The sequence below is a fragment of the Leucopleurus acutus genome, assembly GCF_964270905.1.
Source record: "Leucopleurus acutus genome assembly, chromosome: 20".
Lineage (NCBI taxonomy): Eukaryota > Metazoa > Chordata > Mammalia > Artiodactyla > Delphinidae > Leucopleurus > Leucopleurus acutus.
The window spans coordinates 50,046,714-50,072,244 of NC_139162.1; the positions used below are offsets into that span (position 1 = coordinate 50,046,714).

General features: G+C 51.1%; 2 protein-coding genes across 2 annotated transcripts in view; one reads left to right on the forward strand and one right to left on the reverse strand.

The window, feature by feature from the left end:
* SYMPK (symplekin scaffold protein) overlaps positions 1-12,606 on the reverse strand; it is a 35,903-nt gene extending 23,297 nt beyond the window's left edge. The window contains exons 1-9 of the mRNA XM_082862573.1: positions 12,536-12,606; positions 8,297-8,420; positions 8,086-8,151; positions 6,738-6,791; positions 6,570-6,643; positions 4,769-4,895; positions 3,886-4,135; positions 2,030-2,200; positions 571-810 (exon numbers count right to left, since the gene is read on the reverse strand). Coding sequence (XP_082718699.1) covers positions 571-810; positions 2,030-2,200; positions 3,886-4,135; positions 4,769-4,895; positions 6,570-6,643; positions 6,738-6,791; positions 8,086-8,151; positions 8,297-8,401 — 1,087 coding nt within the window. The 5' untranslated portion in view covers positions 8,402-8,420; positions 12,536-12,606. The remainder of the gene's footprint in view (positions 1-570; positions 811-2,029; positions 2,201-3,885; positions 4,136-4,768; positions 4,896-6,569; positions 6,644-6,737; positions 6,792-8,085; positions 8,152-8,296; positions 8,421-12,535) is intronic.
* Positions 12,607-13,492: 886 nt separating this feature from the next.
* On the forward strand, positions 13,493-20,662 carry FOXA3 (forkhead box A3). Its single transcript, XM_082862710.1, has 2 exons — positions 13,493-13,688; positions 19,035-20,662. Exons 1-2 carry the CDS (start codon positions 13,620-13,622, stop codon positions 20,016-20,018), a joined length of 1,053 nt encoding a protein of 350 aa, XP_082718836.1. The 5' UTR covers positions 13,493-13,619; the 3' UTR covers positions 20,019-20,662.
* The last annotated feature ends 4,869 nt before the right edge of the window (positions 20,663-25,531 follow it).

Below are 25,531 nucleotides of genomic sequence, written 5' to 3' on the forward strand. Positions count from 1 at the left end.
AGGAAGGTTGCCATGGTCAACACTATTGATAAATAATACAACCATTAAAAAATTACTTCAGGGACTTCCCTGGTGGTCCAGTGGTTAAGACTCCGCAATTCCACTGCAGGGCGTGTGGGTTCGATCCCTGGTTTCGGAACGAAGATCCTACATGCCACATGGCACAGCCAAAAAAAAAAAAAAAAAAAAAATTACTTCAAAAAGAGACTTGATTTATAAATGAAACACAGGAAAGGAGAACTCTACACATATAACACATATAAGGCATTTCTGAAAGAAAATCTAAGTGTTAATACTTGTGGAGTGGTTACTTTTGGGGTGAGGGATGAAAGAGAGACTATTTTTATTTTACTCCTTCCTGTATACTTAAGTAACTCATAATTACTTGTAAGTGTATTATATTCTTCAGTAATTTTACTTTGATATCACTTATCATATGTCACCATATTTATACAACATAATTTGTAATGTAAATTTAGCTTACAGTTTCCTGTAAATAATTAGACATTTCGAACGTGGTCAGTCCCCGCCACCACCTCCTGCCAGGACTGATTCAGCTCCTCAGCTCACCAAGCTTCATCTTCTTGAGTGTGGAATCTGAGTCGTCTCGGGGCCGCTTGCGGGCATCCTTGCCGCTGGGCATGTTGCGGGCGATCTCAGCCTGAGGTGTGCCCAGGTCTACCAGCAGGGTGGTGATCTGAGCCTGGAACTCCAAGGAGGCTGGGTGCTTCAGCACACTCAACAGGTGCAACTTGAGGTTCTTACGCACGCTGCTCACCTGAGATTTGGCCAGCGTTGGGGGCAGGTTGGCTGTGAGGAAAGTAGCAAGAACTTCGCGCTGTGGACAGAGTTCCTGGGGTCCTACCACCCTCATTTCCCAAGCCCCATCTTGGGCAGTGGTGGCGGACATCTCCTAGAAAAGTTCTTTCGCTCTCAGATCTAATGTATGGCCTTCCCCCGGTACAAGCTGATACGCAAAACCCTTGAGAGGTCTCCTTCAGTATTAGTCAACCTTAAAACGACGAGAAAACTCACCTTCCCTTTCATTAAACATAGTCACATCTCCCTCCATCTCTGGTCTGGAAATTCCAACATGCTTGCCCTGGGGAAGGCTATAATCACCTCCAGAATGTCCCAACTGAACTGCCACAACAGTTCATCATTGGTCCCTGACACCAGAATGACTTTCTAATGTCTAACGATCACCTTGACAAGTAAGCCTCCCCTGTTCCAGAGAGAAAGAGGATGCCTGCAATCTTTCCTGCCCAGCATCCCTTCCCACTTCCTCAGCCAGCAACACTCCCATTTTCCTTTGAGGGAACCACCTCGGCTCCATTCTCAGTCCAAGTGGGCAAGAGACTCAGGGCCGGTAAGAACACCGCAATCTCTTGGCCATTGTGACTGGCTCAGAGATAGGCTCACAATATCTTCTTGGCCAATCAGAAACAATGAGCCCTTGGACCTTTGCTGGAATGATTGGGAAGAGACATTCTCTTTCCCATGGGGTTGCCAAGGAGATGGAATGGAAGCCTGTAACAACTGGGGGCCATCTTTGCTACCCCAAGGAAAGAGACACACAAGAGCCAGGAGATGCAGAGGGATTCATGATCTGCACACACTCATGCCTCAACTCCAGACTTTTCAGTTTTCACACATGCACAAAAGTAGAGAAAACAGTATAATGAATCACCATGTACCCATCAATATTTTGCTGATCTTGGCACATCGATCCTCCCTGCTTTTTGGGGGAGAGAAGGGAAGAGCTGGAGTATTTTAAAGTACTTCACAGACACCAACCAGGTCATTTCACCCACACATACCTCAATATTAAAATCAGCTTTGAACCAAGTTTCTGTCACACGCAACCACCGAAATATACATGTCTAACCTAGAGAATCCTTCCCTGTGTCCACAACCTACTAGACTGATGATGCATCCCTTATGGGCCCACTACCTAGCTCACATTTCCTCAGAAAAGAGGAGACTGGTCTGTGGACAGGCGAAGGGGAGAAGGAGGGGACCAACTTACCGTGCAGGGTTTCATAGGCCTGAATCACCTCAGACATGAACATGGGCCTCTGGCGGGCAATATTGGCGAGGGAGCCCAGGGCTGTGGTCAGGTTGATGGAGGAGATAGCGGGGTGCACCATGAACTTGAGCAACTGCTCTAAGGCTGCCTTGCCTTCTTCCCACAGCACATCTAATGAGGGAGAGAAGAGAACCAGTTAGTAGGGCCCTTTCTCCCTGGCCTCCAGAGAGAGCAGCCTTTGGGACCAAAAGGAGAAAGATCCTCATACATGGATGGCTATGAATGGCTGAAAAAACACTGAAAATTTAATGGCTGATGCGTCTGACTATAAGACTATTAATGAGTATAAAAATCTAGAGCTGATGCTCAAAGCATGGGCTTGCAATAGTGAAAAAGTAGAAATAATTTAAAATATCCAACTATAAGGAAACTGACTGTCTGAACTACATTGATGTAAAACTTTGAATATATATATGTCTGTACACACACAGACAAAGGACTGAAAGTTCTTTTTATCACCACGCTCCTTGATCCAGTCACCAAAAGTTAACTCTTAACAACTGTGAAAGATATCTTGACATTTCTTACACAAACATACTGGATGCCACATTATCTGAAATAGTGAATAAAAAATAGAATGCGATGTAACCATACTGTGAAATATTTTGTAGCATCTGAACACGATATTGTTAGGAAAAGAAGTAACAAGATAATTTTGTTGAGTTTAAAAGGTTGTCAAGGGACTTCCCTGGTGGCACAGTGGTTAAGAATCCGCCTGCCAATGCAGGGGACACGGGTTCGAGCCCTGGTCTGGGAAGACTCCACATGTCATGGAGCAACTAAGCCCATGTGCCACAACTACTGAGCCTGTGCTCTAGAGCCCGCGTGCCACAACTACTGAAGCCTGTGCACCTAGAGCCCGTGCTCTGCAACAAGGGAAGCTGCCGCAACAAGAAGCCCGTACACCGCAACGAAGAGTAGCCCCAACTCGACGCAACTAGAGAAAGCCCGCATGTAGCAATGAAGACCAAACTCAGCCAAAAATAACAAATTAATTAATTAATTAAAAAAAAAAAAAGGTTGTCAAACAACATATAAGAAGAGCTAATTTTTGTGGAATGCTTACTATGCCAGCCACGTTAACTCACCAAATGCTCTTACCTACACCCTAAAGTAGATGCCATAATAATGACCCCCAATTTACCAATGAAGAAACAGGATCAGAGAGAATAGGTCAGTTGCTCAATGGTAGAGCAGAGATTCAAACACAAGCCACTATACTCTAATGCCTCTCAGTTGAAAGTATAAAGCATGGCCCTGTTTTCTGTAAAAACAGGGCAAACCGACACAGAAACTATGAATATATGCATATAAATATCTTTGCATAAAAAAGGTCTGAAAGAAAACAATACTCTTAGCAGTATTCCTCTCTGGTGAGCAGGACTGGGGGAGGGGGTATTTTCCCTTTATACCTCTCTATATTTATTACTTGACATTTCAGTAACGTGCAGCTACTACTTCTATAATTTGCAATTAGAAAAACTGTAAAACTAGCTAGTATTTACTATTAAGTGCTCACGTCTTCATGGAACCTCCCAACAAACCTGTGAAAGGGGTACTACTATCACCTCCATTTTACAAAAAGAAGATAAAGTTCAGAGAGGAGTAACTTGCCCAAGCTCACATGAGTAAGTGGTAACACTGAGATTTGAACCTAGCATCAGGGCTCTTAAGCACTGTTTTAAACTGACTCCAGAAATGAAAAACCAAGAAAAAAGGGGGTGAGGGGGAGGAGGAGGAGGAAGGGAGCCAGTGCAGTGACTGACAAATGGCACCAGCTGATAGGTGGCACTCACTGTATTGGATATAGGGATGGTCACGAGGGATGCGGTCCAGGCTGATGTCGTGCTCCTGGCGTCGGGGCACCTCCGAGTCGGCCATGCGGGGTGACAGGGTGACAATGAGGCCCTCCACAAACTTGATGGCGTGGGTACGGATGCCGTCATTGTCAGAGTCCAACAGCAGGATGATGTCCCCAGCCATGGCAGACACCATATCCCAGCAGGCTTCCTGGAGCTCGCTGATCACCCGTGACTTCACCATCCACTGCGAGTGGGCCAGGGAGGGACGGACGGACAGACAGATGGGGAAAAGATATCAATCACCAACTCCACCAACTCCCAGAGATCCATAAATGATGATGAATACATTCATTGGGGAAATGTTCACTGAGTTACAACTCTGTCTCTGGCCCCATGCTAGGTGATGCTGGGGACAGGACCCAGTGGTGACCAAGCCAGGTCTGGTCCTGCCCTCACGAGGTTCACAGATAGTGACAACCCAGAGTGATGAAGACTCAGATCTTAAGGAAGCCAGAGGAACAACGGTGCCAACCTCACAAGGTGGTGGCAGAGATTAAATGGATTCATTCCTTTCATTAATGTTAATGTACATCACATTAACAGTGTGGACCTGGCTGGCCCATCCTGGTCACAAAGGAGGTACTCAGGGAATGTTTGCTGAATGCACAAATGAATGGACAGATGGATGGAAGGATGGGTTAATGGCAACTCCCTGACCATTAGACATTAGAACCCCTTTGTTGTCTTTTCTTAAAGATCAACAGCACGCCTTGCTCATAACAAATCTGATCTGATGCTGGTTTTGAACCCTAAAAGATGAGTCTGTAAATGAGACCTGTCAGGCTGGGACAGCCCCAGGTGGGGAGGGAGCTCTTACCTGCAGGGCCACCTTGTAGAGCTGGGTCATGGTGAGGATGGCCTTCTTCACCACATTCACATTCTCATCTCTCAAGAGCATGTTGAGATTCGCGATCAGTTTCAGCAGTAACTCAATGTCTCGCTTGCTAGGGGATGGAGGAAAAAGGGCAAGATCAAGGTGGTCTTTGGGCAGGTGATGGGAGCCTGGGGTCCACAAGGAAAGGGAAATCAGGGTCAGTGTGTCAGGAGATTGGAATGGAGGTGGACACCTGTCTTGTTTGCCAGCACAGCTGGAAGCTGAGAACAATGCCTGGCACCTTCAGACAGAGCTGACCCCAAACGCTGTCTAGGTTGGTCCTGTAACCCCCACTGTTCTGTATTATTAGGGCCCTGCTGTTCACATAAGGTGCAGCAGAGCCAGACAACTGTAAGTCTGGATAAGCAACTGTGTCTTCTAGAACAGCTCCTACCTCAAGGCTTGCTGTGAAAACTGCAACAACACATGTAAAGCTCTTAGAAAAGCATAGAAAGCATTCAATAGATATTAGCCATTATTACTTTAAAGCACTCTATTTTATGTAATCACTGGTTTTGTTTACTAATTTGTTTACCTAAGTCTAAGGGCTCTGAAAGTGGGGGACCCTTTCTAGTCTGAGTACTAGCAGAGTCTCATTTTTTGTTGAAGGAAAAAATGAAAGGCCTTCAATAAATATTTATTCAGTGAATGAATAAATTCAAGGCTACACCTAGAGCTCAGAATGTGTATTTTCATAACACGTTACAATCTGAATTTAATTATTAAGCTAATCAGTCAAAAATATGAAACTCAGCCATCAACTACATGAAGGCAGGAACGATACCTGTTTTTATTCACTGTTATAGTCCTACAGTCTGACACAAATGCCTGGCACATAGCAGTTATGCGATACATATCTGTCGAACAAAAAGTTCTTTGGCAAACTCAGAAAACTTACTACAAATTGTCCCAGTAATAATCTATAAAAATTTTGAATCACTATTTTGTATACCTGAAATTAATATAATATTGTAAATCAACTATACCTTAAAAAAAAAAAAAGACAAAACTAGTGGTTACCAATGGGGAGAGGGAAGGGAGGAGGGGCAAGATAGGGGTAGGGGGATTAAGAGGTACAAACTACTATGCATAAAATAAATAAACTACAAAAATATATTGTACACCACAGGGAATATAGCCAATATTTTACAATAACTTTAAGTAGAATATAATGTATAAAAAATCTGAATCATTATGTTGTATACCTGAAACTAATATTATAAATCAACTATACCTCAACTGAAAAAAAAAAATTCTCCCAGTAAAAGGTGGAGACTGAAAATTTGGGCAATGGTGTTAGGGACACAGGTTAAAATCCCAGCATGGCCACATACTGGCTGTGTGACCTTAGGAAACTCACTTCACCTCTCTGAGTCACAGTTCTGTCTTCAGTTAAATGTGCCAAACAAATAATCCAGTGTTATTTTGAGGATCGAATAACAAAGTAGGTAAAGTATTTAGTACACCAAGGGAAGTAGCTGAAAAACTGTCAGATGCTGTTTACAATATGAAGGTATAGCCGATAGTCCTTACTGATGATGCAGATGTGAAGTGTGGGAGAAGTAGAGGAACTGTAGATGAGTTCAAGATTTCGACCTTATTAAATATTTGCTGGGGAATCACCATGCATGGGAGGGAGAATGGGTCTGAGAAGCAGAGGGCAAGACTCTCAGGGCAGGGCCAGGCACCAAAGAGGCTGACTCCAGCAGGGGTGCTCCCAGAGGCTCCCTGCACCACCCCATACCATGCCTCCTCGATGAAGCCGATGACAAACTTGCGCACTTCAATGGACTTGTCTGCTTGGAAAGCGATGATCTCCTGCCAAGGTCAGGAAGAAGGTAGGTCAGAGTTGCCCCAGGATCCATTCCCTTATCCCTACGCCCACACCCTTTCTCTCCTGTCGGTCACTCACATCCAGGAAGTTGTCCAGTAGTGTGGGATCTTTGTTGATGATCAGCTCCTGGACCTGGAAGGAGATTGGGGATGGGAAGGAGGAACACACATATAAAACCAGGGTCCCATCAGTGCAGATAGGAACATGTAGGAGAAAACAGCATGGGGGTAGGCAGCAGAAAAGCTCAGTTCAGATCCTGGCTCTGCCACTCCTACCATGGCCTGGGCAAATGGCTTCCCGAGTCTCAGTTTGCTCTTCTGTAAAATGCGAATCGTAAACAACTTATAGGGCTGTTGTGAGGCTTCAATAAGAAGATGCTACAGGGCGCAGGTCCTGGTGGATAGTGAGTACGTGTTACAGATGGAGGCTAAAGAAAAGAGGGAAGTGCTGCAGGACTCCTACCTTCCTGAGGCTCACCCAGCAATTCTCTCCACTCTCCTTCTGTTTCTACTCCCCACTCAACTGTCACAATTCATCAGGCATTTTATGACAATGAGAACACATTTTCTGAGGCCCCTGTACCTGCCAGGCTCTTTGGAATAAGCCCTTCCCAAAAACATTCTCACAGAAGCTCACTGCCTATGACCCAAGGCACTATTGAACAGCCTTGACAACCACTCCACGAGGGAGGCCCCGTCAGGACCCCACTCTACTGCTGAGGTAGAATCGACTACCCAAGGCCACATGCTGAACAAGTAGAACTGGGGTCCTCACCCAGGCAACCTGACCTCCCAACCTCTGAACTCCACCTGCCTCCCCAATTCCCCATGCCCTCTTTTGCTTCTGTACAAGCTATTATGCCCTCTGGTCAAGACACTCTCCCTCTCTCATTTAGCCTGGTTCTCTCCGTATCATCCAGGTCTCAGCTCAGACATCCCTCTTCTAAAAAGCTCTCCCTGACTCCCCACTGCTAGGCTGGGTCAGAAGCTCTCTCTGGGTTCCACACCCCTCTGGGCTCCTCCATCCCATCCCTGCCCACTCTGGGTCCTCACTGTCTGGTCACCTGCATGTCTTCCCCACTGGATAGGACCCTGGCAGAGAGCAAATACGAGGATGAAGAGCATAGAATTTGGAGTCTGAATCCAGCATTCAAGTCCTCGTTCAGCCAGCTGCTATGAGTGACCTTGGGCTAGTTTAAGCTCTGAGACTCTGCTTCTTTCTCTATAAAACAGGGAAGAGCCCTGCCTCATAGAGTTTTTGTGAGAATTAAATGACAGCGTGGCCGAATAGCACTGAGCACCATGGCAGGCATATCCCAAGTGCTTAACTGTGGACACTAGTGTTATTACCAGTGTCTTCTTTGCCAGAGGTTCCCATCCTGGCTCCCCTTGTCCTGCTTAGCTCAGCATCACCCCCTTCCCCTCACCTGTTTGAGCACTGTAATCTTTGAATCATTGGTGATCAGTGCTGCCTGGTTGAGGAGATCCACCACCTGGAAGGAAGGTGAAAGGCATGTGACAGTACTCATCTTGCCAGCCCAGCCCTGACGGCGCTCCCTGGGTTCTGCCACCTAGAGGTGGATGGCCCAAAGACAGGGCCTGTGCCTCCCCACTCCAAACCCCTCTCTCCATACTCACTCTCTCTGATGTGGTCATGCCATCAATGCCCGGCCCCTCCTCTTGTGTGAAAAACTGTGATGCCACGCTCCGGCGAGTGACGCTGTCCCCACTGCTGCCTGCCATGGCTGCTGCCTGGTACTCCCTGGAGAAGACAGATCAAGCTCTGCACCTTACCTCACTAGCTGCAAAGGGTTCAACCCTCCTTTCTAGCCTGTTGGATCTTTGTTGGGTCTTTTGAAGCCCCTCCCCCTTCCAGAGTCTGGATCAGACTGTACGTGTCCATGAGGCTACAACCTGGGGGAGACTGATGTCTCCCAGCTCAGAGGCAGTACCTCATGGAGTACCGAGCCTCACCTCCAGTACTTTACACATAACGGGCTGACCACAAACACCTGCTGAAAGACTGAACAAATGAACACAGAGCAGCCACGCACTGGTCTCAGTGCCTCCTGTCTCTCCATCAGGGCTGTACTCTGGACTGGACACCAGAGCAAGCTTTCTAAAACATAGCTCTGAGGAGCTCCAGTCAGAGTCCTGTACGTCCTAAGTACTCAATACATCAGAGAAGGCCTAATTAAATTATATTTCTGCCATTTTCTGGATTACTATGGAGTTGTGCTTTAAAAGGCCGGGGGCGGGGGACTATTGGGCATCTGTCCCAAAGTCACACTGGCAAAATTAACAAATAAGAAGGGTATCAAATACAGCACTATTCCTAACAGCAAAAGACTATTATCGGGCTTCCCTGATGGTGCAGTGGTTAAGAATCCGCCTGCCAATGCAGGGGATATGGGTTCGAGCCCTGGTCCCGGAAGATCCCACATGCCATGGAGCAACTAAGCCCAAGCGCCACAACTACTGAGCCTGCGCTCTAGAGCCAGTGAGCCACAACTACTGAAGCCCGTGTGCCTAGAGCCTGTGCTCCACAACAAAAGAAGCCACCGCAATGAGAAGCCCACGCACCGCAACAAAGAGTACCCCCGGCTCGCCACAACTAGAGAAAGCCCGCGTGCAGCAATGAGACCCAACGCAGCCAAAAATAAATAAATAAATTTATTTTTTTAAAAAAAAGACTATTATCAACACAAATGTTCTCAAATAGGGAGACTGGCCGAAAAACTATGATACATCCACATAATAAAACACTGTGTAACTATAAAAAGGAATGAGGGAAGGAAAAAAAAAAGGAATGAGGAAAATATATACACTGATAAACAGTGGGCTCTAGCACATTTTAAGTAAAAGCAAGTAAAGTGAAGACAATGTTTACTGTATGCTCCCTTTTTACAAAACAAAGGAAAATATGTGTATATGTTAAAAAAAGAAAAAAAAACTGAAAGGAAAAACCAAAAAGTAGAAAAGGGAGAATATAGTTTAAAAAAAAAAAAAGATGGATCTCAATGTATTATCATCATGAAAAGATGACAGTGACAGCCTGTTGCATCACAGAATGTATACAATTAAACTGACTTTTGTCAAGTTTGTGTATGTATACACAGAATGACCCAGGCAAGAAACCACTGGGTCTCAGCTGCCTCTTCTGTAAAACAGGGATGGTAACAGTGTTTCTCTCTCAGAACTATTTTGAGGAGTAGATTAGTTTCAGAAGGCTACTGCATAAACTGTTAACAACAATTTGAGGAGGGTGAAAAAGGTGCATCTTTTAAGAGATATACTGCACACAGCAGTTTATTCAACAGGTATCTGCTGAATGAATGACTATCCAACAACCTCCTTCCTAGTCTCCCTGCTGCCTGTCATCCCCACATCTTGCTTAGAGTCAGAGCCAACTCCTCACCAAGACCTAGAAGACCTTATGTGATCTGGCCCCTTCTACTTCTGCCCTCATTTCCCTCTCAGCTCTCCCTTCTCCAGCAACACTGGCTTCCTTGTCATCATGCCAATCATACCCCTTCCTCCAAGCCTTCTCCTCCAAGGGCTTCTCTTCTTTCTGCCTGGGATATCCCTCCCCTCACAGCCTGGCACAACTCCCGCCCTCCTTATTTCCTTCAGGTCTCAACTCAAATATCCCAGCAGTGAGGTCTTCTCTATCGCATTTCAAACTTCCATTTCCTCTCCATCCCCATCTGTGTTGCTTTATTTTTCTCCATGGCATTTATTATCAACACACTACATATTTATAAGCTCCATGAGGGCAGAGATGTATGTGTGTGTGTGTGTGTGTGTGTGTGTGTGTGTGTGTGTGTGTGTGTGTGTGTGTGTGTTCACTTTCTCTATCCCCAGCACGGAACAGAGCTTGGCACCTAGTAAGTATTCAATAAAAATCTGCAGAGTGGGGCTTCCCTGGTGGTGCAGTGGTTGAGAGTCCACCTGCCGATGCAGGGGACACGGGTTCGTGCCCTGGTCCGGGAAGATCCCACATGCCGCGGAGCGGCTGGGCCCGTGAGCCATGGCCGCTGAGCCTGCGCGTCCGGAGCCTGCGCGTCCGGAGCCTGTGCTCCGCAACGGGAGAGGCCACGGCAGTGAGAGGCCCGCGTACCGCAAAAAAAAAAAAAAAATCTGCTAAGTGAATGCCAAAGGGCTTCAACAATCACTGGGCTTAGTATCCCTACCCTTTGGCTCTAGAATGCTTGAAAAATAACAGCTAATATTTACTGAACATTTAATATGTGCTGGACACAATTCTAACACATATAGTAACTTAGCAACTTATTTAAACCTCACAACACCAACTCTTTGAGGTAAGTACTGTTTTTTTTTAATAGGGGTATAGTTGTTTTACAGTGTTGCATCAGTTTCTACTGTACAGCAAAGTGGAGTTCCCTGTGCTATACAGCAGGTTCTCACTAGTTATCTATTTTATACATATTAGTGTGTATATGTCAATCCCAATCTCCCAATTCATCCCACCCCCCCCCTTGGTGCCCATAAGTTTGTTCTCTACATCTGTGTCTCTATTTCTGCCTTGCAAACAGGTTCATCTGTACCGTTTTTCTAGATTCCAAGGTAAGTACTATTTTTAATTTCCATTTTACAGATGAGGAAATTTGAAGTCCAAGGAGGTAAAGTCACTTGATCAAAGGCTCACAACCTGTAAGATGTAGACCTAGCAGTATGGCTGCAGAATCCAGCCTTCTCACTGCTGTGCTGGACTGCCTCTCTAAAGGAACTGCTTCCCCCTGCTAGGTCTGTTCCCAAGAATCCAGTATACTGCTGTTTCCCATCAGAACACAGTGAACTTTTTCACGATGAACCTTTCACATTGATCCACCCAAACTTTTTACCATGTTCTTCCTCTTCCACTTTTTGGTTTCTTTCTTTATTTTTTAAACGTATATACATACTTCCTTTTCTTCTGTAAAAAGGGAGCGTACGATAAACACTGTCTTTCATTTCGCTTTTCACTTAATATATGCTGGAGCCCACTCTCTATATTTCATTCCTTGTTTGCCCCCCTTCCCTCATTCCTTTCTACAGCCGCATGGTATTTTATTATGTGGCTGTTATCTGTTTTCCTCCTCTGCCAGTCTCCCTACTAAAGAACATCTGGGGTGTTTGTAGTCTTTTGCTATTACCAACAATCATCGGTTCCCCTTCCCTCCCGGTCCCACCGCCCTACTCCCACCTGGGAATATGACGACTCCCCGCATATACACAGAGTGGCCCCACGAAAATCTTTCATCGTTCAACGAACATTAACTGGGAGTTTTCGGCGTGACAGCGCTGTACTGGGAAACGCTGAGCTCATGGTCACAGACAGAACAAATAAAGGTCCAGTAACAAATGAGACCCCCCGCCAAGTGACATGAAGGAAAGGCACAGGAACCTATAAGAGCGTTTAACAGGCGGATTTCGGGACGGAGAGCGGGAAAGGAGGGCTTCGCAGAGGAAGTGACGTTGGTGCCCAGACCCGAGAAATGAATGGGAGTCAGCCAGGCGGAATGAGTAAAAGGATGTTGCAGACAGAGGGGACGGCATGTGCAAAAAGCCTGAGGCGGGAAGGCGTACGGCGAGTCTGAGAAACCGAGAGACCAGTGCAGCTGTGCGACGTGAGGAACTAGCAAAGAGGCAGAGCCGAGGCCGGCTGGGCGGACGCGCCTTGGGGGCCACGTTGGAACTTTGCCCTGAGGGCACTGGGGAGCCACGGGAGGGTCCAGAACTGGGGAAGAAACTGGGGTCCCGAGCGTCACTGCTCCCTTCCCCTCTCAGCGTCCCCATTCCCCCCGGCAGCGCCCCTGCCCTTTCAGGGTCCTTCCTCCCTTCGTCCCCGGGCCCCCACGCCGCCCCCCCTCTCACCGCGGCTCAGGCCTCCGTCCCCCTCGCGCCCCCTCAGCAGCGCCTCTTCACAGACGCCGCCGCCATCTTCCGCTCGCCGCCGTGACACCGCGCATGCGCCGTGCACGGAGGGTCGCTGGGAAATGGAGTCCACTCTGCGGCAGTACCCCGCCCCTACCTTCGGCCGCGCGGCCGGCCTTCCGCTCTCCGCTCCCTACGACGCCGGGGCAGCCATTCATTTCCGGCTTTCGGGAGCCATACCTCCTGGGAAATGTAGTCCTTTGACGAGGTCGGGAAGGAAAGGGGGATAGAGGCTTATGGGAAATGGAGTTCATAGTAGTTCTGGGTCCCTGGACGGCAGGTGTTAGAGAGAGTGGAGAGTCCGGGAGGCGAAGCTCTTAGGTCTGGAAGGTGGTCTGTTTCCTCAGCGGGGTCTGAGCAGAGGCCTCGATCCCTTCAACCCTTGGTCCTGACCATTTACACAGTATGGAGCATTTCCAGCTATCAGAAGCTTCAGTCTTCCAGTCCGTCCAATGGAAAATGTGGTTTCGAGGGGCTCCTACAGGTTCTTATAGTAACACATTGGGACCCATGGAGACCACTCGGCTCTGAGCCTCCTTTACTCCGCGGCAGTCTTGCTGGGCTCTGGCTGTTCGCCTGCTCCTGTCGAGATGATGAACCCCCTGGATGGAAGGGCCCTAGAGTTCTGCCCTCGAGGCTTTCAGTATCAGCAATGCCTCCCACCTGTAGCTCCTCACTCGTTCAGCCATCTCCAGCTCTCGCGTCCCCGGGCTGCGGCTCCCGGCGCCTGAGGTCTTTCTCCTCGCAATCCCGCAGGGGGCGCCCCAAACCGGGCGCACCGCCCTCGGGGAGGCGGGAGGGGAGCCCAGGGCGGGCGAGGGCGAGGGCGAGGGCGGGGGGGCTGGGGGGGGGTGTCCCGGCTATAAAGCGTGGCCGCCTCCCGCGGCGCCCGGGAAGGCTGGGACCCTGGGCGGTCGGACGGACGGGCGCCGGTCGGAACTCAGGCCGTGCAGGCTGAGAGATCCGAAGCGCTTGGTTCCCCCCCGGGCCGGAGCGGGGGCGGGTGGGGGCACAGGCCCGGGGGATGCTGGGCTCGGTGAAGATGGAGGCCCATGACCTGGCCGAGTGGAGCTACTACCCGGAGGCGGGCGAGGTGTGTCCTCGGGGATGGCGGAGCGGGAAGCGGGGGTGGGGGTGGGGGTGGGGGGGCAGGAATCAGGGTGCGGGCCTAAATGGGGGCAAGAACCGGGGTGTGGACTCAAGTGGGGGCCCCAAATAGAATTGGGGAGCGGAGGAACTAGAGACACGGAGACCAGGTGTAGGAGTCAGGGACGGGGGACAATGCATGGGAGCGCGGTTTAGGCAGGCTAGTCAGAGTGAGGGCTTAAACGGGAGTCAGGAAGATTTAGGCAAGGGTCAAGTCATAGCTTAAATGTGAGGGCTGGGTGTCAGGGACCCAAAGTACAAGGAATTAAAATTAACAGACCAAAGATGAGACTCAGAACTCCGGGATACGGACAGAGCTGGGGGATTAGGAAATGGGGTTCAAAACTGGGGAAAATATAAGGGACTAAGTGATGGGAGAGGGAGGTCACCATTAGAAATCTGAGCTGGGAGCTCAGGGTTAGAAATTAGTGTTAAAGATGGAGGTCTGGGGTAGAAATAAGAATTGGGGTTCCGGTATACGGATAGGGGCTGCGACTACGTCAAAGTCAGAAATGGGGCTTGGTGCTCGGGTATAAGAGATGAAGGTGCTCAGAGACGAAGCTTGGTCTGGGGAGTGTAAAATAACAGGTGATTTAAGAGTTGGGGCTCGGATAGATAGGGGTCAGAGTCGGGATCCTGAGATCAGGGCATGTCGGCAACAGCATTGGCAGTGGAGGGGTCGGTCTCCACCCCCGCCCCCCATCCCTACTAATGACCCTCACCCCTCCCAGCTGAACTTCAGTGGTTTAATTGTTATCAGAGACCCTCAGCAGGGATTCTCCTTGTTGGAGTCTGGAGGGTTTCAGATTTCGCACCCCCCATCCCCGCCCCCACTCCACCTTCCAGCAATCTCCACTAATTGCTAATGTCCTCACCAGTCCCATCTCAGACGAGATTTCCCTGGAGTAGGGGGCAGGGAGGTATCTTAATTCGCTCACCCTAGCCGCCGGGAAGTCCCTCCCCAGGTCTAACTCCCATTCCTCTTGCTGCAAGGACTCCTTCTGAGCGTGCTCTCTGCCTAGTCAACATTGTGAAGTGGAGGGGTCCTCGTCAGATGGTTATGGGGGGTCTGGATACCTGGGTTTCTGATGGAAGGGGACTGTGGGCTTGAGGTGGGGTATGGGACTGGAATGGTTGAGTTCTCCAAAGAGACCAAGATCTGGGGTTTACAGGGGCCCCAGAGCGCCTGAGTCCTGGGTCTGGGGTTTGAAGCTGTAGGGTGAGACTCCTGAATACCTAGGCCTGCGGGGCTTGGCAAGGTGCCCAGGAGGGGCCAGTCCTGGGGCTGTGGAGGTGTGAGGTGCACGTGGGGTGGTGCAGAGAACGGATTGGGAGTGTTGAGAGGTGGAGCCTGGGCAGCTGGAGATGTAAGTTACATGGTGGGGAAGGCAGAGATCAGGTTGGAGGTGGAGACTCCCGGGTATTGGGGGATCCCGGCTGAAGCCCCCACATAGTTCAGAGTCTGGGGACCTGATTTAAGGGTACCAACTACAAATCAGTGTTCTGGAGGCATATCTTAAGAAGTAAATTGCAGGGTCTAGGCTGAAGGAGTCATTATTTGGGGCAAAACCTGACGTTTGGTAGGGGACAATTTGTGTGGAAATTGTCTCTGAAATTGAGGGACAGTCTAGAGATAGTCAGCATTTGAATGCGTATTTTGGAAGAGTTGACATGTAGGGTGCTGGAAATGGACATACTGTGTGAGGGTCTCCTCAGCTTTCCCATCAACCGAACCACCTCCTCCCCCTGGGTCAGAACAATGTGGGGAGAAACACGTGCACTCACTCAGCAACTGAGAACTGAAGGGGCCCCCAAACTGCTTCTTGCCCACCACACCCACCCTCCTGTTGGGGTGATGTTGACCTCCCCAGGCTGGCTCCCTGTCTGGAAGGAAACTGGAAAGTTATTGCCCTAAGACATCCCCACTGGCCTCTGCTTCTCACAGATCAGCTGGTCCAACTGCTCCCCAATTTTAGAGGTGGAAAACCTAAAGCCTCTTGGCGTGCGGGGGGAGCCGCTTGAGGTCCTAGGCTGGGACCAGGGTTAGAAAGGAGCTTGTAGCTTCACACTGCCCCCTGCTCCCTGTCACACCCTCCTCCAGAGACAATAAGGAAATGAAAGGGGAGAAATTCCAGCCTCCTGGGGTGGGCGTGCAGGTCCCCTGAGGGCCTCCCCCCCAATCTCAGCCCCGCCCTCACTGGGGAGATCCGGTTCAGACCCGGACACTGGGGGTTCATCCCAGCCCCAGGCATGTGAAAGCCTAGGGTGGATTAGGGCAGCTGGAGTGCTTGAGGTCAGACCTCAAAGAGGACTTCCGGGTGGATGGGGAGCCAGAAGAGAAGGGCTCTGGGGTCCCAGTCTGTCTTCCTCTGTGATACAGGAGAGTCTGACTGAGTTGGAGAAATGTAGGGGGTTGTAGAGGGATTTAGGACCTCTCTGTGGATCCCCTGAGTCCATCACCTTCTCCCCTCTCTCTGAAGGACCCTCTTCCCTTACTCTTAGGGAGGGGCGAGAACCAGCCAACCCCGGGGCGGGGTGGGGGGGTGGGGGGAGACCAGTGCGTGGGGGAGGGGGGTAGCTGTGGCTCCAATTTCAATGTGAGACTTCTGGGGAGATGGTGGTGCTGAAGCAAGGGGCAGAGAGATGCAAAGACGTGCTGAAGGGGAAAGAAAGAACACGGTGGGAGAGGAGTGGGGTAGAGAGAGACAGAGAGAGAGAGTGCTGAGGCAGGGAGAAAAAGATGTGAGAGATGACGGGGTGGGGGGGGCAGAGGGAGAGAGAGATGGGGTATGGGAGCGTCACAAGGAAAGAAAGGCAGAGGAGGGGGAGATGAGAGAGAGAAAGACAAGGAGAGAGACAGGGAGAGAGAAAGGGAGAGAGCGTGGGGAGGGGAGAGAGACAGACGTGGGGAGGGGATGAGGGAAGGAGTATAGAGGTACTGAGACAGGGAAGGAGATGCACAGATACACACAGAGCCACAGGGAGATTCAGAGACATAGGAGAAAAGAACTACCTGGAAGTCATGTGAAAGAGAGAGGGGAGAGTTTCTCTACTAGAACGCAGACCTGGGTTGCTTACCACCTGCCCCTGACTCCTTGAGTGACCCTGGCATTACCCTTTTCTCTCTGGACCTTTGGATGTGCAGACACTTAAGTGACAAGGGAATGAGATGGGACACACTGATTCATAGCAGAGGTGGCTCCCACCAGAGCTATAGCACCCCCCCAGTGCCGTGAGACCACCCTCCCTCAGGGGGAGGGAGCGGGGCAGACAGGCAGATGGAAGATTGACAGAGAAAGGATGGAAGACGGGATGAAAGGGGTAAATGCAGACAGAAAGAAATCACCATCCACCACGCTTCCTATTTTCCTTGCTTATCTTGTTCACTTCCTGCTAGACTGACAGCTCCCTGAGGGCAGGCATTTCAGTCTGTCTTGGTCACTGCTTTTATAGCTTGATCCAGAACACCGATCTGGAGCCAGACTGCCTGGATTCAGAATCCCCGTTCTTTTCCTTTCTTGTTGTGTGACCCCTGGACAACCTCTCTGATCCTCAGCTTGCTCAGCTGTAAAATGGGCATGATAGTGCCTCCCCCATAGTGTGGTTGTAAAGATGAAAGCAGACCTTTGCTGTGAAGTGCCTGGAGCAGTGCCAGCACAGAGTAGGCCAAGAAATATTGAACAATTGAGAGACTATATAGTTACTTACAAAGACATAGCAATGTCTACTGTATTTCACTGAGCTAAGAGGCACATTTTCTCCCCATTGAACATATCTGAAAATGGAATGGGTTTTACAGTCAATGGTGTCTAGGGATTATAATTGACAGTGTTTTTTTCCATTCTTATTGATCCTTAAAATAATACTGCAGCTTACGAAGTGATGTCTTAGATTTGATGATATATAATAAACAGACGACATATATTAGGTAGAAATATGTGAGTTCTGATTTTCAAATGCTTTTGATCTATAAAAACTGTAATTGTATAACCTAAAAGATGATGGCTAGATGGACAGAGAGTACACATATAAGGACTTCCCTGGCGGTCCAGTGGTTAAGACTTTGCCTTCCAATGCAGGGGGTGCGGGTTCGATCCCTGGCGGGGAAGCTGAGATCACACATGCCTCGCAACCAAAAAACCAAAACATAAAACAGAAGCAATATTGTAAGAAATTCAATAAAGACTTTAAAAATGGTCCACATCAAAAAAAAAAGTACACATATAGATTCCATTATTAGATAAATCAGCAGTTCTTGATTTTTTTTTTTTTTTTTTGTCTCAGGACCTCTTTACACTCTTAAAGTTATTATTTTGCCTGTGTTGGGTCTTCATTGCTGCACGCGGGCTTTCTCTAGTTGCGGCGAGCAGCGGCTACTCTTCGTTGCGGCACGTGGGCTTCTCATTGCGGTGGCTTCTTTTGTTGCGGAGCACGGGCTTCAGTAGTTGCGGCGCATGGGCTCAGTAGTTGTGGCTCGCGACCTCTAGAGCGCAGGCTCAGTAGTTGTGGTGCATGAGCTTAGCTGCTCTGTGGCACGTGGGATCTTCCCAGATCAGGGCTTGAACCCATGTCCCCTGCACTGGCAGGCAGATTCTTAACCACTGCACCACTAGGGAAGTCCACACTCTTAAAATTATTGAGGACCCCAAACAGTTTTTATTGATCGGGGTTATGTTGATTGTTAACAGCATTCAAAATTAAAACTGAGGCGTTTTAAAAATAGGCATTAATTCATTTTAAAATAGCAACAATGTGTTAGTATAAGCAATGTATTTTTATTAAAATAACTATTTCAAAACATTTAGTGAGAGGAGTGGCACAGTTACATTTTTGCAGATCTCTTTAGTGTCTGGTTCAGTAGAAGACAGCTGCATTTTCCTAGCTGCTTCTACATTTGGTCTATTGCAATATCACCTGTCATGTGGCCTCTGGAAAACTCTGCGTATGCTCATGAGGGAAAGAGAGTGAGAAAGGCTAGTCATATCTTATATCTTTCATTATATGAAAATAGTTTTGGAGACTCCCCCCAAAAAAGTCTTGGAGACTCTCCAGGGTGTCCTGGACCACACTTTGAGAACCACTTAAAGTGTGAGCTTCAGTATATGGGAGCGTGGGGGGATGGGGTCAGGGAGGGAGGTGCACGAGGAGGGGGGAAGAGAGAGACTTCAACAGACAGCCGTTTACAGAGGAGGCAAGACAGATAGACAGATGGACACACAATGGGTCCAGTGACCCTTTGCTTACCAACAGAGTCGAGACTCACCACCCGCTGTTTCTCTTTCTTTCCCTATAGGTCTACTCTCCGGTGACCCCAGTACCCACCATGGCCCCACTCAACTCCTACATGACCCTGAACCCTCTGAGCTCTCCCTACCCCCCGGGGGGGCTCCCTGCCTCCCCACTTCCCACTGGACCCCTGGCGCCCCCAGCGCCCACAGCACCCCTGGGGCCCACCTTCCCAGGCCTGGGTGCCAGCAGTGGTGGTGGCAGCAGCTCAGGGTATGGGGGCCCGGGACCAGGGCTGGTGCACGGGAAGGAGATACCGAAAGGGTACCGGCGGCCCCTGGCACATGCCAAGCCGCCATATTCCTACATCTCGCTCATCACCATGGCCATCCAGCAGGCGCCGGGCAAGATGCTGACCCTGAGCGAGATCTACCAGTGGATCATGGACCTCTTCCCCTACTACCGGGAGAACCAGCAGCGCTGGCAGAACTCCATCCGCCACTCGCTGTCTTTCAACGACTGCTTCGTCAAGGTGGCACGCTCCCCAGACAAGCCGGGCAAGGGTTCCTACTGGGCCCTGCACCCCAGCTCAGGTAACATGTTTGAGAATGGCTGCTACCTGCGCCGCCAGAAGCGCTTCAAGCTGGAGGAGAAGGTGAAGAAAGGGGGCGGCGGGACCTCTGCCTCCAGGAACAGTGCGGGGTCAGCCTCCTCGACCACCACCCCCGCTGCCACAGTCGCCTCTCCGCCGCAGGCCCAGCCTCCAGCCCCCGAACCTGAGGCCCAGGGTGGGGAAGATGTGGGGACTCTGGACTGTGGCTCACCCCCGTCCTCCACACCCTATTTCACTGGCCTGGAGCTCCCGGGGGAGCTGAAGCTGGATGCACCCTACAACTTCAACCACCCTTTCTCCATCAACAACCTGATGTCAGAACAGACACCAGCACCTCCCAAACTGGACATGGGATTTGGGGGCTACGGGGCGGAGGGTGGGGAGCCCGGGATCTACTACCAGGGCCTCTATTCCCGCTCTCTGCTTAACGCGTCCTAGCAGGGGGGTGGGAACGTGGTGGGTGGGGTATGGCTGTAGCTCACACCATCAGGCTCGTGGGGCCTGATCCTCCTGGGGACACTTTGCTTGTCCTGTCAGTTAACATCTTGGCTGGTCTGTTACTCACTGTGGTGACTGCCATCTCTGTGGGCATCGTGTTGACCCACTGGCTGCTGTGATAACTGCCATTGACACCTTGGCGGGCCCGTTGAGTACTGTGAAGACTGCCATGTTGATTGATGTTATTGGTTGATCTATTGGGTATTCTGATGGCCACCGTCTGGGATGACATCTCGGTTGGCCCTTTGGGTGCTGTGATGCACATCCCCTTGGGTGATCCTTTGGATGTGGTGGTGACGCTGGCCCACTGGGTGCTGTGATGGCCACCATCTTTACTGGCTGACATAACCAGTGTACCACTGTGCAGCATGATGGCCACCAACAGCCCCTGTGTTGGCCATGTCATCACTGTCTGGTGTGAGTTGAGTGAGGGATGGAGATGAGGATACTCCTTGGTTTTTTTCTGGAGCCCATCCCCCGCTCCGGTCCAGGAGAAACCAGAAAGGACTGGTTAGGGTGTGGGGAATTTCTACTGAAGTCTGGTTCTTGCCTGGGAAGCGGGATACTGGCTGTGTATGACCATTAAAGGCACCATTTCTGCCTCTTACTGAATGTCTCTTTTCCTTGGCGAGTGGGCCCTTTGAGGCTTGAACACCTGAATTGCTGTCCCCTGTCCCCTCTCCTTCCTGCCCCCAAGAGCTGGCTGCCTCTGGGGGAAGGGCTGGGGGAGGCATCGACCTGACCTTTGGCTCTTTGCTGTCCCTGACCCCAAGGACAGTTTGCTCACAGATAGCAGCCCCTGCAGCAGTGGGGCCAGGGCAGCAGGAGGAGGTGGCTGTGCAGTGACCAAGGCCATCTCCCTACCCCCACTCTCCAGACACATGCCCCTAGCCCCGAGGTTCAGGGAGCCCAGGGGCTGCTTGGTTTTTGGTTAAGCTAGGGAGGAGGAGAAGGGACAAACAGGGTGCTAATGGAAGGAGACAGGGTGTGTGCTAGTTTGTTTGCATGTGTGCGCCCGTGCCTCTGTGGGTCATAGGACATCACTACGGCCATTGAGGTCCCTGTGGTCTGCTGCAGGGTGTTCTCTATTGTTTGTATCCCTCAACTGTCTGGGTTTGTGTGTCTGTTCCTCCCCTGGGTATGTGCTTACTGTCGGTGTCTCGGGATATCAGACTCGTGTGCGTGTTTCCTTTATTGTTTTGTGTGTGTGGTTCTCTTATACGCCTATCCCTGGGACCCCCTGGGTCTCACTCTGTTGGATGTGTGTTTCTGTATGTCCATTTGTCTACATACTTGCTGCCTTAAAGAGTCTACGTGTGACTACATTGGCGTTGTGGGTCATTTTGTGTTTCATGTGTATGTCTGGGAATCAGCATGTGTTTGTATTTTTTTAAAAAAGTATGTCCGTTTTTGTGTATTATGCCTGTCTTTGCTGTGTGCCTGTGACTGCTGTGGCTGTGTGTGAGCGTGTGTTGACTGGCCCTGGTGTGTCTGTCTCTTTCACGTGCAGGTGTGTGGGAAAGGAGCTGGGTCCTCCTTCGGGTGCTGGGGGCTTCTGGGAGCCTCTGGGTTTGGGGTTTGGGTGTTTCTATTCCTCCAGGTCTCTGCCCGGGCTCTGAGTCTGATATCTGTGGCTCAGATGTTCCAAGGGATGGCTCTGTGAAACGCAACTGTGTTCCTCACACCCTTCGTTTCACAGAGTGGAAACAGAGACCCAGAATGGGAAGGGACTGGGCCAAGGTCATTCCGCCACGCTGGAGCGGGTGTGATTTCCTTAGTTTGCATTTGTCTTACTTGGTTGTTGGCTCTCTAGCCACTCGTTCATTTAGTCAGTCAGTCATTCAAAGACCAAAGGCTGTCTCTTTATGTTCGCGCGCATGTGCGCATGCGTGCGTGCGTGTGTGCGTGCGTGCATGTGTGTGCGTGTGTGCGTGCGTGCGTGCGTGTGTGTGCGTGTGTGTGCGTGTGCGTGTGTGTGCGTGTGTGTGTGTGTGTGTGTGTGGTTTGTGTGAGAGACAGAGAGAGGGGGCGGGGGGCGGGGGGGGAGAGATGTTTCTCCCAGTTGCTGTGTGTCCATCTTTCTCTGTTTCTTAGTGTCATCTATGTCCCTACCTCTCTCTCTCTGCCTTTATGTCTGAACCTTGGTTTATGGGAAAATGCTTGTTCATCATGCCCTGTGCCTCTGTCTCTCGTATTCTCTGCCTTGCTCTCTCTCTCCATCCTCTCTGTGGCTTCGACTCCGTCCTCCCTCTCTCTGGGCCTCTGGATCGCTCCCTCCTCCCCTTGGGGTCTCTGGGTCTTCCTCTCTTGGGGTCCTCCTCCCCCCACTCCTTAGGCTCTCTGGCCTCTCTCCTCCTCCTCCGGTCTCTCTCTCCCAGCTCCCTGAGTTTCCGCCTCTACCTGCCACCTCGCAGGCCAGGCCCTCTATTTCTGTCAGCGTGCCCGCCCTGCCGGCTGCGTGTCACCCCCCTCCGCCCCCTGCCGTGCTGGCTCCCAGTCAGCCGTCCCACCAGCCTCGCTGTCCTGGGCAGGCTGGGGAATTCCTCCTGGTTCCTGGAAAAAACAACTGGTGTCGAGAGAAAGGCCCTCAGTCTCCCTGGGTGCCCACCCCCCTCCCTCGGGCCTGGGGGTCTCTCCCAGAGTCATGCCGGCCCGAGGCAGGAAGCCCTGCGGTTTCTGGCTTCTCCCAGGCGGCCTCCGGATCTGGCCCCCGCCCCCCGGCCAACAGCCCAAATATTATTCCGCAGGAGGAGTCGGTGGCAGCGGGAGGAGGCCCAGGCTGAAAGAGGCTTTCAGGGCAGCCAGGCTTGGGGCTTCCTGTCCCCAGGCTCAGGCCTCAGGCCGCCCCAGTGGGGACCTCAGGTGGCCGGAGGGGCGGGTGTTGTTGTAGGGTCCTGGGGGGAGGGTGGGGCCATCCGTCAGGGTGTCTGGTGGCCACCGGCTCGGCTGGCGTGGGCAGGTGTGACCCCTACCCCAGGGACAGCCGGCTGGTGGCCAGCAATGGAAAAGTACAGCAGTCAGACATGGGACGCATGGACAGACATGAGGACGCTAGGGATCAGGGATGGGGGATAGCCATGGGGACACAGAGAAGCCTGGGCTGGGACAGATGGACCTGGACATGGCTTGTGGGCTTTAGGTGACATAGTCCAAGGGAGGGGCCGTGAGTGGGGAAACAGAGGCCAAGGCAGGGTCCCCCCTGTGGGCAGAAGACATGAGATGAAAATAATAATAATAATAAATAATAATAACAGCTACTAGGGCTTACCATATGTCTGGCATTATGTAAGCACCTTACAGAATCGATAGACCCAATCCTTCCCCTCACCCATTTTATTATTGGGGAAACTGAGGCATGATGAAGTGACTTGCCCAAGGTCACACAGGTAGTGAGTGGGGAGCTAGGACTTGAACCCAGGCTCAGAGCCAGTGCCCTTAACCAGGACGCTATTCTAGAGCATAGGAGGGGCAACAGCGACACAGCAGGGCCCTGGGGTCCCAAGCCCTCCGTCATGGTCACCGCCACTCACACCCTGCTCCTGGAGGCCGAGGGGGCACCCCAGAAGCCAGCAGCCAGGGAGGTTTATGAGTCTGTGTCAATGTCAAGGTGTTTGCAGCCTTCTGTGTTACTCCATGACTTGTCTGCTCAGTGTGTGAGTGGGTGTTGTGTGCCTGTACGTCTCTGTGTCAGTGTCTTCTCACTGGGTTTCTGTAGGTGTTGCAGTGCTGTGTCACTGGGTATACAGGTATGTCACTGTTCTATCATTGTCTTCTCTGTGTCTGTCACTGTGTCTTCTGTCCTTGTGTTTTGTTGCTGTGTCTCTAAGCCTAACACTATGTTTGCCCATCATTGTGTCCTGGTCTCTGTCACTGTGTCTATTACAGTGTGTCTCTGTCACTGGCTTCTGTGTGTCTGTTTATGTCTCAGACACTCTGGGTCTGCCTATATCTGTCCCTGTGTGTCACCGTGTCTCTCCCCCTATGTGTCACCATCTACCCAGGTGTCACCGTGTGTGTTACTCACCACCCAGGCCACAGGTGGGCGTGTCGGGCCCATTGGTGCCCAGAGCTGGGGCCCAGCCCATCCCACCCTCACTCTGCCATGGGCCAGGCTGGGCGCCTGTTTGCAATGACTGCCCCAGGTAAACACCAAGATCCGGAACCCAAGGGCCACCTCCCTCACCTCCACTCCCTGCCCCTTAGCCTGCCCTGGACTGGGCTGGACCAGAGCTGCACAGGCGGTGCCCCTAAACTGGAGACGTGCCCTGACCCTCCCCCACCCACGGTCACCAGCCTTCCCAAGCCCCCAGCCTTGGCCCTGCCTGCCTGCCGGCTTCTCTCTCTCTCTGTCCCTCTCTGGATGTCTGCTGGCCTCTCTGCTTCTTTCTGTCCCTACTTCCTCTCAGCTGGGTTTCCCTGTGGCTCTGCCTTTCTCGGGAATGACCCGTGTCTTCCTTCTGTCACTGCCCCTCTACCTCTGACTTTTTCTGTCTTTTCTCAGCGAAGTTTGATTTCTCTGCTTTCCTGATCTGTCTCCATTTGAGCCAGTCTTGGTTTCTAACTCGGCGTCGCAGTTGGCCAGTCTCTTTCTGTTTGTCTCTCGCACTTTGTAAGTTTCTCTCTCGCCCTTCTGTCCCTGTGTCCCTCTCAGCTCGAGCCTCTCAGTCTTGGTCACTATCTCTGTGGGTCTCTGAGCCCCCAAGCCCCACAGGAGCAGACCTCTGCCATATCAGGGTCCTTAGGGAAGGGTGTGGCCCCCAGCCTCCTACCGCAGCCCACTGGTGTGTGTGTGTGTGTGTGTGTGTGTGTGTGTGTGTGTGTGTGTGTGTGTGTGTGTGTGTGTGTGTGTGTGTGTGTGTGTGTGTGTGTGTGTGTGTGTGTGTGTGTGTGTATTTAAAGGTATATGTACATATTATTTATATCTGTACCCGGGGGCAGGAGGGGCAGACACTGGGGCCTTTGTGTAGCTGCTGCCCACTGCCTGCCCGCCCGCCACTCCTCTCCCTTCGTCCCTGCCGCCCGCCCGCCCGCCTCTACTCCCCCCTCACAGAAAGGTTCCTGTGAGGCCTGCCAGCTTCCTCTGCCTGAGGTGTGAGTGGGCACGCCACAGGGCAAGGCGGGCAGGGGGGCCTGGGGAATTTTTCCAGCTGCAGGGAAGGTTTCCGGGTGGGGAGGGTTCTGGAAGGAATAGGACTTCTCAGCTGAGCTGCTGTCTGTCTGTCTGTGTCTGCTGTCCCTGGGCGTCCCCGGGTCCTTACCTGGCTTCTCCCTGGGAGTCTGTCCATCCATCTAATGTGGTTCTGACTCTTTCTCTGTCAATTTGGGTCTTATTCACTCGTGCACACACTGTCATTGGGCGTCTGTGCTAGGCCCTCTGTTGGGCCCTGGACACAGAGGCGAGCGGGATGCTGTCCATCCCAGCTGATTCCTTGCGTTTTCTGTCTCATCTGCTT